The sequence below is a fragment of the Mesoplodon bidens genome (genome assembly GCF_964165515.1).
Source record: "Mesoplodon bidens genome assembly, chromosome: 13".
NCBI classification, from domain to species: Eukaryota; Metazoa; Chordata; class Mammalia; order Artiodactyla; family Ziphiidae; genus Mesoplodon; species Mesoplodon bidens.
The window spans coordinates 23,916,313-23,931,960 of record NC_138169.1 but is presented as its reverse complement, the minus strand read 5'-3'; the positions used below and the strand labels follow the sequence as shown (position 1 = coordinate 23,931,960).

The following is a 15,648-nucleotide window of genomic DNA, read 5'->3' as shown; positions in this document are numbered from 1 at the left end:
GGCACTCAAATGACCATATTTCCTCAAATTTTTCCCAATTTAAGATTTTAAAAATCAAAATGGATCTTTCAATTGACATGTCATTTAAAGCAGTGGTGGGGTTTTTATTTGTTTCTGAGCAGATCTTACCAAATCAATGGTGTAGTTTAAAATCAGTAGTGTCTTAGAATCCAGGAAATATGGTTGTTTGTTTTGTACCCATTTGAAATTCCGGTTTGAGGTTTGATGTTGGGGCTTTGAAACTGCAAAAGCTGTTATCTGGAATCATTTAAAAGAACACCGAACTTGAACGTGTTCCCCTGTGTATTTGTAGTTGGGAGAATGGGTATCTCTGGGGCCCTGCTGTCAGATCTTATCAATAAAGACAGACTGGAGGGTTGAGGTATCAAATGGGCGTATATTTAATCAGATGGGAACTCTCTGGAAACTGGTAATCTCAGGCGAAAGCCTTGCCCTCTTATGAGCCTCCATTTTCTCATCTGCTCTAGGGAGGGATTGGATCAGATATTATCCACATCCATAACTGCCAGCACTTCCTGTTGACTCAGTGTGGGTACCCCGTTTGCTTAGTCAGCTAGAAGGCTCATCCCCTGACTTGTATAAGTGAGTACTTTGTAGGTGATGGGAGGGGACCTGGCCTGTGATGCTGGGCCTTTGGTTTCTGCTCCCTGGGTGTTTTGGGGGCTGCCTGGAGACGTGCATAATTTACATTCCTTTGTAATTTACCTGATCTAAAGGTATGGTCTCAGGTTTTCTCCTATGGGGAGGGATAGGAAGGAGAGTATCCTTGTGCCCTGGTTCTGTCTGTAGGTGGTGAGAGGGTCAGCAGTTCCAGAGGGTGGTAGCCTGTGTCCCTGTATAGAGGGGGCCAAGTTTGCTCTTGTCTCTCCTTGGCTGTTCAGCTCCAAGGCTGCTCTCAGGCCTGTGCAGTTCTCCAGATAAAGAACACTTAAGAAGAGGACCTGCCCTTTTGTGTCTGGGGGCCTTTGCTCTGCCAGGGCCCCTCCCTCTGCTCTTCCAACCAGTAAAAGTTATAGCAGTGCATTTCCTTCCGGTAGAAAGAGAATCAGAGAATCAAGGCCTGGGCCAAACTCTAGCCCCACCATGTCCTGTTCCTGCGAGCCTCCTCCCAGCTGCCTGAGTGCCTCAACTCCTTCCTGGGAGGTCAGGCAGCACTGAGTGCAGGCACTTGGCTAGGATCTGACTTGGATTTGAGTCTGGGTTCTTCCACTGATTTGCTGTTTGACTCTAAGCAATATACCCTCCCTTGGTATCTTGCCTCTCAATAATGTCAGTACTTTTTTAATTGAAAAAAAAAGGCACAAAAAAGAAATTTAAAAGATCCATAATCCACTACTTTAAAAATAATTTTAAGAGAGTGTGTATGTGTGTGTAGAGAAGTGCACATATATATTTTTTTCGTTGTTGTTTTCTTACCAATATTGCTCTGTAGGCTAAATAAGGAAGCAGCCTACAAACACTAGTCTCCTTCTTCTCTTTGCCCCTTAGTTATGTGAACTCAGGAATTTCCAGGGTCTCACTCTTTGGAAGAAGCTCACTCACTTGAAGCGCCCTCTAAGCCAGGGATTTCGCCTCAGCCTACTTCAGCTGCTTTGGTGCTGCCTGGCGTGGGTCTTCATGCTGAGCTGTTTTCCCCACCAGCTCTAGCAGGCATTCAGAGGCCAGTAGGAGGGCTGGGAGTTTGTTTTTGTCACAGGAGTTCTTCTAGGAGTGCTTCTAGGGCCAGATACCCTGGCCCTAGAACAATGCCTGCATAGCTGTGACAACTGCACAGTTAGTAGATGTACAAATACAAGTGGCATTTGATGGGGCTTTGAAGTGTATTTAGGATTTTGATAGGTAGAGACAACTCGGAGAGCATTCCAGCAAAGGGATTGGCATGAGCAAAGGTTGAGAGGTGGGAAAGGGCCAGGGCGTAATTGGGGAAACTATGAGTAACTAGTTTTGTAGAGTGCAGAGGTGAGCATGTTATTTCTGTACTTGTTTGACTAGTTTTTTCGTCCAGCTCTGAACCTTGCATGCTGGCCCTGCGAAGAGGCTTATTTATCGGGACAGACCCAGCATGGGAATGCTTTGCTGTGGTGCACAGGTGCAGGCATTCAGGCCTCTGCCCCAGAGAGGCACAGTGACCCCTGGCCCCTTGATGCATTGGGGGAGTGAGCACTTGAACCTAGTGTCTCTCCAGCCTATGCCTTCCAGGGAGGGGGCTGCATTCCCTCGCATCTGTGTTAGGGTGTCCATGAGTTAGCAGCTCCAAAGGGAACTGCAGGGATGGAGGGCAGGGGGAGGAATGGAGACCGACCAGGCTGGTGGCTGGGGCCTCAGCCAGGGCCTTTGCTTCTCTTGGCACCTCTGACAGGCCCTGCCCTCTGCTCCACAGGCTAGAGGAAGTCCCCCTGGAGGTGCTGAGGCAGAGGGAGTCCAAATGGCTGGACATGCTCAACAACTGGGACAAGTGGATGGCCAAGAGGCACAAAAAGGTGAGGGTCCTGGCCTTGGGCCTCAGGCTGGGAGTCACAGCCGGGGGAGGAAGTGAAGAGGGAGGAGTTGCATCAATTTGGAGGAGCAGGAGCTTCTCCAACCGCCAGCTGCCTTAGGTGTCCCCACCTGCCAGCTTGGAAATGGGGACAGAAGCTGGCTGGAGGGCAGGTCCCAGGTTTCACTTGGGCCTCCCAGATGACTTCAGACACTCACAGAACTTTGTCCTGGAGTCAGACTTCAAAGCCGCTCTTAGCCAAAAGCCCTTCAGGCAGCTTTCTTCCAGCTCTCCTGGGGGAAGTCCTTACTGCTGCTCACCACCTATCAGGGAGGACTTTATAATACTAATAATAGCCAATGTATGTTAAACACTTGAAGTGTGCTGGGCACTTGACTTGGATAATCCTTATAACACCCCAATGAGATTGGTGGTTGTAGTATCTGCACTTTATGGATGGTTACAGTATCAAGGTTTGAACCTGGGCAGTCTAACTTTAGTGCCTGCACTCTTCACAACCACAATAAGGGGCTTTCCTCACCCTCTAGATTAATTTGATGAGTTCCCTCTTGCCCCTTGGACAAAGCAAAAAGAAAGAAAAGTAACCTCACAGTTTAATGGTCTTATAAAAATGAAAATACCCTGTGGTCCTTTTCTGGTGGGCTATATTTAGGCACTAGCTCTATCACCCCGTAGGAACATCCTTGCCCACTACATGTATGTGTTGATACTCTTGTCTACCTCAACAGGGTCTACTTACTCCCTGGCCTAGCGGAGGCCTGTCCACAGTCCCACAGCCGGGTCTCTCTGCACAAGTACCCAGTGCACAGTGACCCCGCTGGCCTGCTGTTGTCTGCTGACATGCTGGTCTCCAGGCTGGCACAGCTGGCTCCAGGGCTTCGCAGAAAGCCCAGGACCAAAGGTCACATAAGGGCTTGGGCCCAGCCCCACGGCCTCCCTCTCTTCGTGCCTGTGGCTAGCTGTGTGACTTTGGGTGAGTCACTTCACCCTCTCAGCCTCAGTTTCCCTGGGCAAGTGGGAATGACAGTCCTGTTGCAAGGCTCCTACTGTAAAGCCCTGAGCCCATGGGAGGAAAGGTGCACCCAGGCCAGGGCTCTTTCTTGCTGTTCTATGTGGGCTTTGGGGCATTCATTTTTTGCCTATTAGAAAAACTTTCACTTAAAAAAAATTTTTTTTTTTTTAGAGCAGCTGTTCTTCAACTGCTTCCTGCCTGACTCTGGGGTCAGTTTTCCTGCCTCCTCAGTCCTCGGGCTTTTACGCTGAAGCTTCAGCTCCCTCTCCACTGTCTGCTGTGGTGACTAGTGGGTGGCAGGGAGATGGCTGTGGAATTCTTGCCCCAGCCTCCCTCGCAGATGGGGATTCCAGAGGGGAGCCTTGGGGAGCTCCTCTCAGCAGAGCAGCCAGCATCACTTCCTCTTCCCCTTTGCTTCCCTGGCACTGTGGTTAGAGGCTAAGGCTACTCCTGCCCAGCTGGGGCCACTGCAGGAGGCTGCACCCTCACCTCCCCAGAGGCCCTAGCCCTCTGCTTCTCTTCTGCAATGCTGGCCCTGGGAGCTCTTACTGCCTTGCTGCACAGGCTTAGGCTTTCCCCGTGGTCAGGAAGTTGTGGCACAGGAAGGACAACACCTGCATCAGGAAGTGGATCCAGACCCACTGCACTTATCCTGAGTCCCCAGGACTGGGGCCAGGCCCTGCAGGGAGGCAGGCTCTAGCTGGAATTCTGTCTTCCCCTGTAGGGCTCTGCTCAAAGTTTGGCCCTGCCCTCCTGGAGTTCAGCAGGCTGGGTGTGGCTTCACAGCTCTCCTTTCCCAAGGCCTTACCTCAGATAATGATAATCCCTTGTGCTTTCTGTTTGCTGAGCACTGTCTCTAGCTTTATCATTGCTGATCCCCACCTTTGCCTCCTCCCTAAGGAGGAGATTATGATCTCCAGCACCCCTGTGCTGAGGAGGATTCCAGAGGCCAGAGTGGGAAAGGCTGGCTGTATTCCTGGCTCTCCATCCCCACCTCCCCAGCCTTGGGCCTGGGTGAGGGTGCGGCCTCTTTGAGAACTTAGTGGACTGAAGGTATTCCTGGGCTCCCCTGGGGCAGGCCAAGTATGATAGAGCTGTGATATGTGGGGGCTGGCTCCAGCTGAGCTTGGCCCTAGGGGAGACTAAAGGGCCTGTGGCTCTGGGCCTCCCTTTGCCAAAGCCTGCCCAGACCAAGCGGCTTCCTTCAGGAGACCCTTGTCCCACAGCAGCAGGAAACTGTTCGTGGAGTCTGGGGCAGTTTCCTTCTGCTCCCTTCCTCTCCCGCCTTGGCAGGCAGTCCCAGAAGCTCAACTTGGCTCCTATAACCAGCCACTCTGCTCTTCCCCTACTGCCCTCAGCCTGTCTGCCTGTCTCCTTCCTGGTTCTTGACTCTCTGACCCTTGGAAAGTTTTGCCTTGTTTGTGCTGGTCATCAGGAAGCCCGGGCCTTCTGTGCTCCCTCCTTCGAGAGCTTCCAATGGGACTCTTTGAGGGGGTTTCCAGGTGAGGGGAAGTTAGTTAGGTGCGAGCCCGAGGCCCAGGGCTTCTGTGTCAGGCATCCTCCTGGGATTGGAGGGGTGGAGATGAAGCCATCATTTATTGAATACAGACTGTGTCAGGCTAGTCATGTCCCCCCACCACCACCCCACTTCTAATAGAATCCTAGTTGTTATCATTTTGATCTTACTGTGGATGAGAAGTGATTGGCTAAGGTCAGCGCTGTGAGTAGTGGGGAAGGCCTGTGCCATTTTATTTAGCAAGGGCTGGAATCAGGACTGGTACCCAGGCCAGCTGCCTCGGCTGCGGTCTGGTAATCCTGGGAGCTTAGGGTCAGGGAGAGCAGAAGAGAGGGGATTCTTGACCAAACAAAGAGGGAGCCATTTTGATCAGCTCCCATCTTCCTTCTGAATTCTGCTGAGGGCTTTTCTCTAGGCTGGATGTGTCCTGCCACACAGCTGCTTAAACAAACACTCCCATGAAAGTGCCCAGGCCATGTGTCTGGGCACATTCTGGGTCATCTCGTGAGCTACTCGCCCTGTGGCTGAGCTGTGTTCCACATTGTGCAGATCCCTTCCTGGTGACATCCCATGGGAATCCTCTAACTTGTATGGTTCCATTTTGATTCAGAAAATGGTGATGGGGATTCACAATCCTGTGGTAGACTTCAAGAATACCTGTGTTGGGGACTTCCCTGGCAGTCCAGTGGTTAGGACTCTGCACTCTCACTGCTGAGGGCCCAGGTTCAATCCCTGGTAGTCGGGAAACTAAGATCCCACAAGCCGCACAGCGTGGTCAAAAAAAAAAACAAAAAAAGAATACCTGTGTTATCACTGGACCAGGGAACACGGGGACTCTGCCATCACCTGGTGGCAGCATATCTGATTGCAGTATTGTAGCAACAGGGGAGAAGTCCTCTTTTCTCCCCTTTTTGGCTCTTGCTGACGTGCTCACTGAAGGCCTGACAAGCACCAGCAGAAGGGGTGGGCTAGCACACAGCCTCTGGGGGAGCAGCCCAGCGGGATGAATAGGCACAGCCCTCCTTTTGACTTTCAGATCCGTCTGCGGTGCCAGAAGGGCATCCCACCTTCTTTGCGGGGCCGTGCTTGGCAATACCTGTCAGGAGGCAAGGTGAAGCTGCAGCAGAACCCTGGAAAGTTTGACGTGAGTTGCCCTTCCTTCACCCTGTCCTCCCTTCCTCGTCTCTTGACTTCCTTTGCGTGGCAGTGATCCTCTGTGTGCTCAGCTGGACCTTAGCAGTATGAGTGATTGAGGAGATCACTTGTCAAGAGCCTGACTGCCAGGCCTGGTCAGTCTGTGACTCCTGGGGGCACTGCTCATCTGAGGTTCTAGCCCCGAGAAGGCCTCAGTGGGATGGACAGATTTGAAACCCTCCACTTCTAGCTCTTCCTCTTGACAACCGCCCAGGTTTGCTCTCTTGGACTCAGTGGGCCACCTCCCAGACTGCCTTGGGCCCTGTGCTCTGGGCCTTTGGGGGCCTGCCCAGCAGGGCCACAGAACCCTAACACCTCTTGGCCTCCCATCCTCTACTCTTTCTCCTGCTTTGTCCAAGCCAGCTAGACATGGTTCACCTGTGTTTCTTATGGGCTTGTCTGCACTAGGGATGGCAGAGCCAAACCAGTATCCTTATAGTTTAGAAGCCAGTCAGGGTCAGAGAGGTTACCCTCTGAAGCCATGACTTCCCCTCCTGCTGCCCCCTGGCTCCATGATTGCCAGTGTGAAGAACACCCCCTCCATTCATGGGGCTTCTTGGGGCCCACATGGGCTGGGCAGCTCCTCTAGCTTGCTCCTCTAGGGAACTAGGGGAGTCAGTTGGCTTCCCCGGGGTTGCCCCGGCTCACCTGCCAGACTTGGCCCCAGGCATCAGGGCATCTCCCAGGCTGTTGGAGCTGGTGACAGGCAATGAGACAGAGCTGCCGGCCACCAGCTCTTTGTTGATATGCTTCATGCTTCAGTGAACACTCCTGTGCCGCCAAACCTGTTCCTTGAGAAGAGTAGGCAGGGCAGCCTAGAGTTTCTGCCGTTGACCTGGAGGAGGTGAGAGCTGTTTGCTGGCAGCACTTGGCCCCGGGGGATTGGGGGTTGGTGGAGTGTCTGGCTGGAGCCAGACCTGAATCAGGGCGATTGGACTGTCCCACAGAGCACCAATATTGTGCCACACTCAGGCGGCCTCTGGACTCCAGAGTCTTCCATCTCTTCCATTTCAGGGGGCTGCATTCTGGGCAGAGTGGGAGGTTCAGGGGTGGGAGTCTCACCCCAAGCCCATAGCTTACCTTTGGCTGCCAGAGCGCAGGCATGAGAGCCAAGACTTGGGTGGCCCAGTCAGCCTCCTGGTTCCACAGTTAGCAGACGTGAGCGCATCCTGTGTGAGCAGCAGAGCACGGAGTTCTGTGTGCTTTACATGTCTGGGGAGTGGTACATCCAGAGAGGAATTGACCACCTCTGTGGGGTCTTGAAGGTTGCTTGTGGGAGGAGGTAGATTTGCCAAGAAAGGCCTTCAAGATGCTCTGAAGCTGAGTGGTGGGTCCCCAAAGCAGTCCTGGGGGCTAGAACAGTGGTTTGTGAACACACCTGAAAGGACTTTGCCTGTGGGTGAGGTAGAGGAAGTGGACAGGATGAGAAGCTCCCTCTGGCTGCTGTGGGCACAAGAGCCCAGAGGCAAGGGTGCAGTGATGGGGCTGGTGGTGGTAGCATATCCTGCTCCTGTGCTCCCCCCCAGACCCAGGTGGCTGACCCTAACCTCAGCTGTCAGGGCAGGTTCCTCAGCCCCTGGTGGCTCCTTCTTCTTAGCACTTGCTACTTCTTCCTCCTTTCTTAGGCAGAGCAGGACCTTCCAGCCTTTTTCTTACTTGGTTTTCTTCTCTGGCTTCACTTCATGATGGCGCCGGCGCCAGCGCCTGTAGGCTCCCTGGGGGCTGTGGTAGCTGCATCATCCCCAGTGGCCCACACCTGCCTTTGATTCCCAGTACCTTTCTCCCTGCAGGCCCTTCAGCTACACCTTTTCCTTTCTCACCCACCACTGTGTGGCTGAGTGCCTTGGGCTGCTGAGGTAGCCGGCGAGCATATCCTAGCAACTGACTTTTTGGGTTCCCAGGTCCCCACCTCACTGGAACCTTCAGGAGAACTTGTGGGACCCTCCTCTCCCTCCGACAAAAGCAAACCTGCATCGTACTCAGACAGTATCCAGCCCTGGGCCTGACCTGCAGGGTGCATAGGACACACACAGGCCCCCATCTTGAGGGTGTGCGGGGCCCTACAGGTTGCACCTCCACCTCTTCAGCCATGTGCCTGCTCCAGGGCCTTCCGTGGAAGCGCCTGGCCTCTCCCTCCACCCTCCAGCCTCTAGCACTGTGTCAGCTTTTTCTCTCAGTACTTATTCTCTCATGTCAAGTTACCTGGCACCCGAGGGTCCGTATTTCAGTGCTGGGACACCCCCACTGAGGGGGCACAAAAGGCAAAAGGGACTTATATGAAGTCACCTGCTGGGCAGGGACCTGGGTCTACACCCATCCATATGTTTGCTGAGGACCCAGCCTTCCTCCTGGGGTCCTCTCCTGACACTGTCCAGCATGGCAGGCTATGAGTACTTTGTCTGCTTCCCTGCTCAGCCCTCTAGGTTTCCTTCCCGTTGATTTTTTTCTTCTTTGGTTAAAGTTCAGGTATGAACTTATGTAAAGTAAAATGCACAGATCTTGACCATGCAGTTCAGAGTTTGGACAAATAATAAATACCCATGTAACCAACAAGCAAGTCAAGATATAGAACATTTCAAATGACCAAGTAGTGATTGTTTTGTGTGTAGTAGCTTTGTTTTTATAAATGGAACTCATGCTAAAATGCTCATGGAAGTTCAAAGAAAAGAGTAAAAGTTTGTTGAAACCCCAGCACCCAGAGATGGCTCCAAGGCTAATGGTTTGACAGGTGTCATTACAGTGCTCAGTGCAGCAGGGCACACACACACACCCCTTCCTGAATATGTGGCACCACTTGTACAGGGATATGGGCAGCAGAGGAGTTGGGATTGACAGCTCTGAGTCAACCTGGCTTCCAGGCCCAGCAGCACCGTTTTTCTAACCATGAGGCATTGGGCAAGTAGCTTTTCTTTGATCCTCAGTTTCCTCATCTGTGAACAGTGTAATGATAGGACCTGTCTTTTGGGGGTTGAGGAGGACAGTCAGTGAGGCCCACGGGTGCCATCTTAAACGGTGCTCAGAGTGGTGCCTCCAGGTGGTAGCCATTGCTTTGATAGTCACCTTCCATCTTAAGGGTGTAACATAAGGTGTCTGAGTCCTGAATGAAGTGCCTAGAGGTTATTTCAAGCCACAGCTATGATGGACACTCTTGCCCACACTGGTCTTCCTGGAGCCTGGATCACCTGTCAGGGTTTCCAGGACTCAGCTCTGCTTGTCTCTGCCCCTGCCCAAGCTTTCTGACCTGTCCTCGGGAAGGCCCAGTCTCTGATGGGATCGGGTGGACATTTCCCCTGGTGGTGGGTGCTCCTCCAAAACCTGGGACAGTTGTATCCTCCTAGCCATCTCTAACTCCTAAGAGATGCTCTTGACCTTGCTTCCAGGAGCTGGACATGTCCCCCGGGGACCCCAAGTGGCTGGATGTGATTGAGCGTGACCTGCACCGGCAGTTCCCTTTCCACGAGATGTTTGTGTCCCGGGGGGGCCACGGGTGAGCAGGCTGGGCCTTGTGGGCTGGAGGTGGCTCTTCGCCCTTTCCCTCAGAGGGAGAGAGGAGGTAAAAATGAGTTTGAGGGTATCTTGGGGTCCCAGGAGTTGGGGGCCCCAAACTACACTGTTGGTTTCCCCTCTTTGGTTTGAGTCTGATGGGTCCTCTTAGTTTCTCCTCTTACGTCTGGGCAACTTCATCATTTAGTCCCCAAAGTGCTAGGGCTTGCCTGGCCTGGCCTTCTTCTGGAAACAGGTTTTGGTGGGGAGAAAGAAGGATAGAGAGAGTTGGGTGGGCAGAGGGTATGTAGGAGAGGAGAGATATGGCAGGCCAGGCCCTGGAACCAAGACAGACACCTGGAACAAAGCTGGCCTGGCTAAGAGGCCACAGCTGCTGAGTGAGGGGCCCACACTTCCAACCCAGACACATCCTTACCCTGTATCTGGCATCTTGCCCTGGCCCTGACCCCTGCTTTCTTTTTGAGCCGCTGCCCTCACCTGTCAAATGGTGGAGATGAGAGTCTATGTGCTACAGTGGGAGACTGACCTCTTGGTGACCACAATCAGGTCACATCCCTCTCCAGGGAAGTGCAATTCTGAGACAGGTCCCATCTGGTGGGGCACAGGTGAGGGTAGTGGGTGGCAGAGTCACACCTGTCATTCCTGCCCCGCTTGGCCTCTCCACAGCCAGCAGGACCTATTCCGTGTGCTGAAGGCCTACACACTGTACCGACCTGAGGAGGGCTACTGCCAGGCCCAGGCGCCCATCGCCGCCGTCCTGCTCATGCACATGCCTGCTGAGGTACCACCAGGCCTCGGGCGGGCAAGCGGCGGGCAGGCAGGGAACAGCCAGCAGCAAGGCCTCACGTCTCTTTTGCCCACAGCAAGCCTTCTGGTGCCTGGTGCAGATCTGTGAGAAGTACCTGCCCGGCTACTACAGTGAGAAACTGGTGAGTACTTGCTGGGCCTGGGCCCTGGCCTCAGACCCACCCCAGCCTGGATGCCCTTTGTCTAGGCCTTAACTCTCTAAGCCATTTCTGTCCCCGCTTAAGTCCTTCCCAGCCTTCTGTTGCTTTCAGGCTGAAGTCCCAAGGCCTGCCAGGGTCAGGGCTCCCAGGCTCCAGCCTCATCAGTCCCACACTCCCTCCGTCGCTGCCTCCAGCCGGGCGGCTGTTGGGCAGGATCGCTCTTCCTGCAGTGTACCGAGTTCCTCCCTGCCTTGGCCTTGTCATAGGCTTAAACCTCTGCCCCTTTCCTTCCACTTCTAACTCTACTTTTCCCTCAGCTTTCAGCCCTCCGGAGCTGTCCTTGACTCTGACAGGTGGCACCTCCGGCACACGCTCCCCCAGTGTTCCTGTTCCTGCCATGTTCTGGTCACTTAGCCCCCTCCCTCTCCCCTCCCTCTGGTCTCATTGCTTCTGTAATTCATGTCTGTCTGGCCTTCTGCACGACATGCCCCATGAGGAGGATTTAGCTGTGTCTGGTTTGCTCATTGTTGTATCCCAGCACCCAGCATGAGCTTGACACCCTGCAACATTAGCCGCCTGAGGAACGAATGGATGCCTGCCTGGAGCTGGGGCCGGGTGTAGTTCCTGCCCTGGCTGCTGTGGGCCCATGGTTATGGCCCTGTGGCTTCACTGTCCCCCCAGGAGGCCATCCAGCTGGATGGGGAGATCCTCTTCTCGCTGCTACAGAAGGTGTCTCCCGTGGCCCACAAGCACCTCAGCCAGCAGAAGATCGACCCACTGCTCTACATGACAGAGTGGTTCATGTGTGCCTTCTCACGCACCTTGCCCTGGAGCTCTGTGCTGCGTGTCTGGGACATGTTTTTCTGCGAAGGTACCGGGCTGGGCTCGGGGGAGCACCCTTACCCCCAGCCCAGCCCACAGGAGGCCTCTATTTCCAGAGAAACTCTCTAAAGGCCCTCTTGCACTCACTGCCCGCTTCCCCTATGCAGGAGTCAAGATCATCTTCCGGGTGGGGTTGGTGCTGCTGAAGCATGCACTGGGCTCCCCCGAGAAGCTCAAAGCCTGCCAAGGCCAGTACGAGACCATCGAGCGGTTGCGGAGCCTCAGCCCCAAGATCATGCAGGAGGCCTTCCTGGTCCAGGAGGTACAGCCCACACCTTCCCCTCACCACCGGGAGGGAGGGGGAGACTTGAGGGCCCTTTGATGGGGGGCCTGGTAGCCCTTTGCCCCTGAGGTCTTGTGCTCAGCAGCCCAGAACAGTGTGGACAGACCCCATTCTTCTGTCTGAACAAGAAGAGGGGGAACAGAGAGGCCTAGGTTCGAGGGAATGAAAGTAGGTGCAACCCACCACCCGCCTGCTCCCTGGCCCTACAACCACGGCTTTGGCTTTCTTTTCTTATTTTTGTGGACTGTTTTAAAAGTCTTTATTGAATTTGTTACAATATTGCTTCTGTTTTATGTTTTGGTTTTTTTGGCCCCAAGGCATGTGGGATCTAGCTTCCCGACCAGGGATCGAACCCTCACCCCCTGCACTGGAAGGCAAAGTTTTAACCACTGACCGCCACCAAAGTCCCAGCCTTTTTTTCTTTCTTTTGTGGATTTTTGTCTCTCTGGGGCTGTAATGAGGTGACACATATTTAGGCAAGTGGACTCATGAGCTTTCTTCTCTGAGGCAGTGGGTCTCAAGTGCCTGGCTCACCTGGCACTCACTTCTGGGACTTGCGACCACCACAGGGTCCAGACCCGCCACCCTTCCTGTGGTCAGCCTTTAGTGACCAGGGCTGGGGGAGCTGAGGGAGAGCAGGGGCCCAGGCTGGGAGGCAGAAAGGGAAGGTTCTTCCTGGTGCCCACCCGCCTGTCACTGCCCCCACAGGTGGTAGAGTTGCCAGTGACAGAGCGTCAGATAGAGCGTGAGCACCTCATCCAGCTGCGGCGCTGGCAGGAGACCCGGGGTGAGTTACAGTGCCACTCTCCACCCAGGCTGCACGGTGCCAAGGCCATCCTGGAGGCAGAGCCAGGCCCGTGGCCCACCCTGCAACCTTCACCATCCATCCGCCTGCCCCCAGATGCCCCCCTCCCTGGTTCCAAAGGCAAGTACAAGCCGCCCAAGCAGGTCCAGAAGGAGCAACAGAAGCAGGCGAAGGCGAGTGGGCAGCGGGACAAGCCCCCGACCCCAAGTCAAGCCAAGGTGGCAGCTGCTGCGGGAGATGCATGCCCCCCACGGGATGTGCCCCCAAAGGACCCGGTCTACCAGGACCCCCAAGACTCAGCTCCCCAGGACTCAGCCTACCACTGCTCCCAGGAGAGCCTGACATCCCAGGAGAGTGAGGACACCTACTTGTAACCCTGGCACCTCAGGCCCCTGGGCTGGGGTCTCCACACACCTACACGGTTCACGGACTGACACTCCAGGGCCTGCCCACGCTCTGAGGGCCTGGCTGCCTGGCCCCTGGGCGGCAGAGAGTCTAGCTGGCCCAGCACAGATTCTGCCTGAGCCTCCTTATTTATTTTCTCCAGAGTGGAGCTCAGGCCGGCCCAGCTGGGGCAGGCAGAAGTGAGGGCCGATGGGTGGGGCCTCACTCAGCACCCGCCTCCTGGGGGGATGCTCCCCAGGGCTAGGGCACTGACGTGAGGGGAAAGGGAGGGGAAAAGGGTGGGGTGCTCTTTGTGTAAAATAGAAACATGGTTTTGTACAGAAATAAACACACTTGTATAGAGAGCTGCTGTGCAGCTAGGGACTGGGAAGAGGGTGCCAACCCTGGTGCTCAGCATCTCTTCTGCACACCCTCCAGAGCCCCCCTTCCTGGTCACAGCCCAGCACTAGAACCTCTCTGAGAAGGACCTTTGCCAGAGGAGATGCCAGGTCTAGGGCCAGCCCCTATTCCTGGCCCCTGTATCCCCTTACTCCATCCCCTCTGCCCCATGGCCACCATCTGCCATGGATGAGGGTCACCAGTGCTGGGGCAAAGCAGGGCCTGCCTCCCAGGCTTTGATGCCTACCCATCACAGAAGGGGAGGGGCTCCTTAAGGAGGTCCTTTCAGGGTCTTCCTCCTCCAAGGGCTGGCCTGGATGCCACTTCGGGCCCCAGTAAGGTACTGAGTGCTCATTCTGGGTCGGGTGCTGGTGCCAACGGTGGGTGATCATGAATGCCCTCACATGCTCAGCCCAGGCCTCCATCAAAGTTAGAGGGGTGTGGGGCGAAGTCTGGATCTGTGATAAAAGGTCGCCTGCCGTTTACTGAGCACGTAGCATATACCCGGCTGCAATGGTTGTGTCGTGTGTTTGATCAGGTAGGCTTTATTATTATCCCCATTTTACAGATGAGGAAACATTTGTACCCAGAGCCCCTCACTACCTCTCCTGACTAGGGTGACCAGACTCTGCCATCGAGGACCCATGCAGGCACTATGGTCACAACTGATGACCAGCAAGGGCGAGGACAGGGTGTCCCTGGGAGAGGCCCCCCCCTTCTGCTGAGGAAGCAGCTTTTCCAGTCAAACAATAGTGGCTGTTCCTGGCAGGCCACCAAGGTGGGCCAGGCCATGGGGGAGGGGGGAGAGAGGAGTAGAGCCTCCCTGGGAGCTTTTAGGCATTGCAGGGCCTCGGCCTGGAACATCTTGTTCTGGTACCGCTGGGGATACTGAGGCCTGAGGAGGTCAAGGGTCGCATGAACCTGTCAGAGCAAGCCATCCACCTCCTACCTCCTACCCCTCACCCCTGTGGCTCCCTACCCCATCTGCACCTGCCATCAACGAGATGAGGGGCTCAGCCTTAGAGGACACTCCCCTTCCCCTGGCCCTCCAGGGGACTGGCCAGGATGTGGTGGCTTCAGTGTTCCACTGGGATCCACCATGCCGGAGAGTCCAGTGGGAAAGGTGCTGCCCCACTTCCATCCGCCTACAGGAGAGGCCCCTGAGCAGGCAGGAGGCCTGCTCAGGCCTGCTGGGTCCCAATCAGACCTGAGGCCTGCTTTAACCTGTTTGGTTCAAAGCCTTGCATCTGAGGCCTGCAGACGCTTGGGCCAGACAAGGGCCCCTGGAGCGTGTTCCGTCCTGCTAGGAGCCAGCCTAGGTGTGCTGGTGCCTGCTCATTACTGGAGTCTTCATAGACCTGAGGAGGCCAGCCCTAATGTTGAAATGAGCCCAAGTTGGCACTAACAAGCCTCAGATCTGGGGTGTCTGCCAGTGTTGGGGGGGCCTGCTTGGGCACGAAGCAAGTTTAGATGTGCTCAGGCCATGTAAGTTCTGCTAATGACTGAAGGCTTAAGTCTCTGCTGAGAGCTGAGTACCCAGTGAGCCCCAGATGCATGGCCCTGTTCCCCCAAAGTTTGAGTTTTGGGCAAGTGTTAGGCCTGGCCACCCTCAGCTCCCTACCCCACAGCATGTTGCTCAGAGGTGGCTGGGGCCCTCCCTATTCTGAAAGTTGGGTGAGAGGAACAGATGTGGGGGCCAGCAAGTCCAGGTTAGGTTTCACCTTGTCAGTCCACTGACAGGGCTCACAAAGTAGGGAGGGGTACGTATCAACACCAGTCCTGGACAGCCCTTGCTGGGGGACTTTTGTCTCCGCCACCCCAGCCAGCTCTGGTGGCCCTGCACCATGCTGAGCCATGAGAGGAAGGAGGGGGAAAGACGCCAGGACACTGTTGGCTGAGAACCACAGGGTCGCCTGGGCTGCACAGTGGACCCCACCCCTCCGTGTTCCACGGATTTGGGGGCAGCGTTCTGTCCCAGCCCAGCCCAGCCCCGGTTCGTCTTGTGGCCCTCCAAGGCTCAGTGAAATTAATCATAAGGCCCAGATGCGGGCCCAAGGACAGAAATGACCCCAAGCATCCGCAGGCTCCGGACCCCAGCGCGGCGGGAGTCCAACGGAAAGGGCGGAGCCCGGAGAGGGGGCGAGGCACGGGCCGGGCCTAGAGGACTCGACGGGGGTGGGGTCAGAGGGTGATTCCCGAACCAC

General features: G+C 55.2%; 1 protein-coding gene across 1 annotated transcript in view; it reads left to right on the top strand.

Annotated features, from left to right (window-relative positions):
- Positions 1–13,375, top strand: part of TBC1D10A (TBC1 domain family member 10A) — a 30,580-nt gene extending 17,205 nt beyond the window's left edge. The window contains exons 2-9 of the mRNA XM_081251656.1: positions 2,402–2,501; positions 6,083–6,190; positions 9,621–9,727; positions 10,411–10,525; positions 10,608–10,673; positions 11,373–11,562; positions 11,681–11,835; positions 12,565–13,375. Of these exons, the coding sequence (XP_081107782.1) occupies positions 2,402–2,501; positions 6,083–6,190; positions 9,621–9,727; positions 10,411–10,525; positions 10,608–10,673; positions 11,373–11,562; positions 11,681–11,835; positions 12,565–13,035 (1,312 nt within the window). The 3' untranslated portion in view covers positions 13,036–13,375. The remainder of the gene's footprint in view (positions 1–2,401; positions 2,502–6,082; positions 6,191–9,620; positions 9,728–10,410; positions 10,526–10,607; positions 10,674–11,372; positions 11,563–11,680; positions 11,836–12,564) is intronic.
- Positions 13,376–15,648: the final 2,273 nt, after the last annotated feature.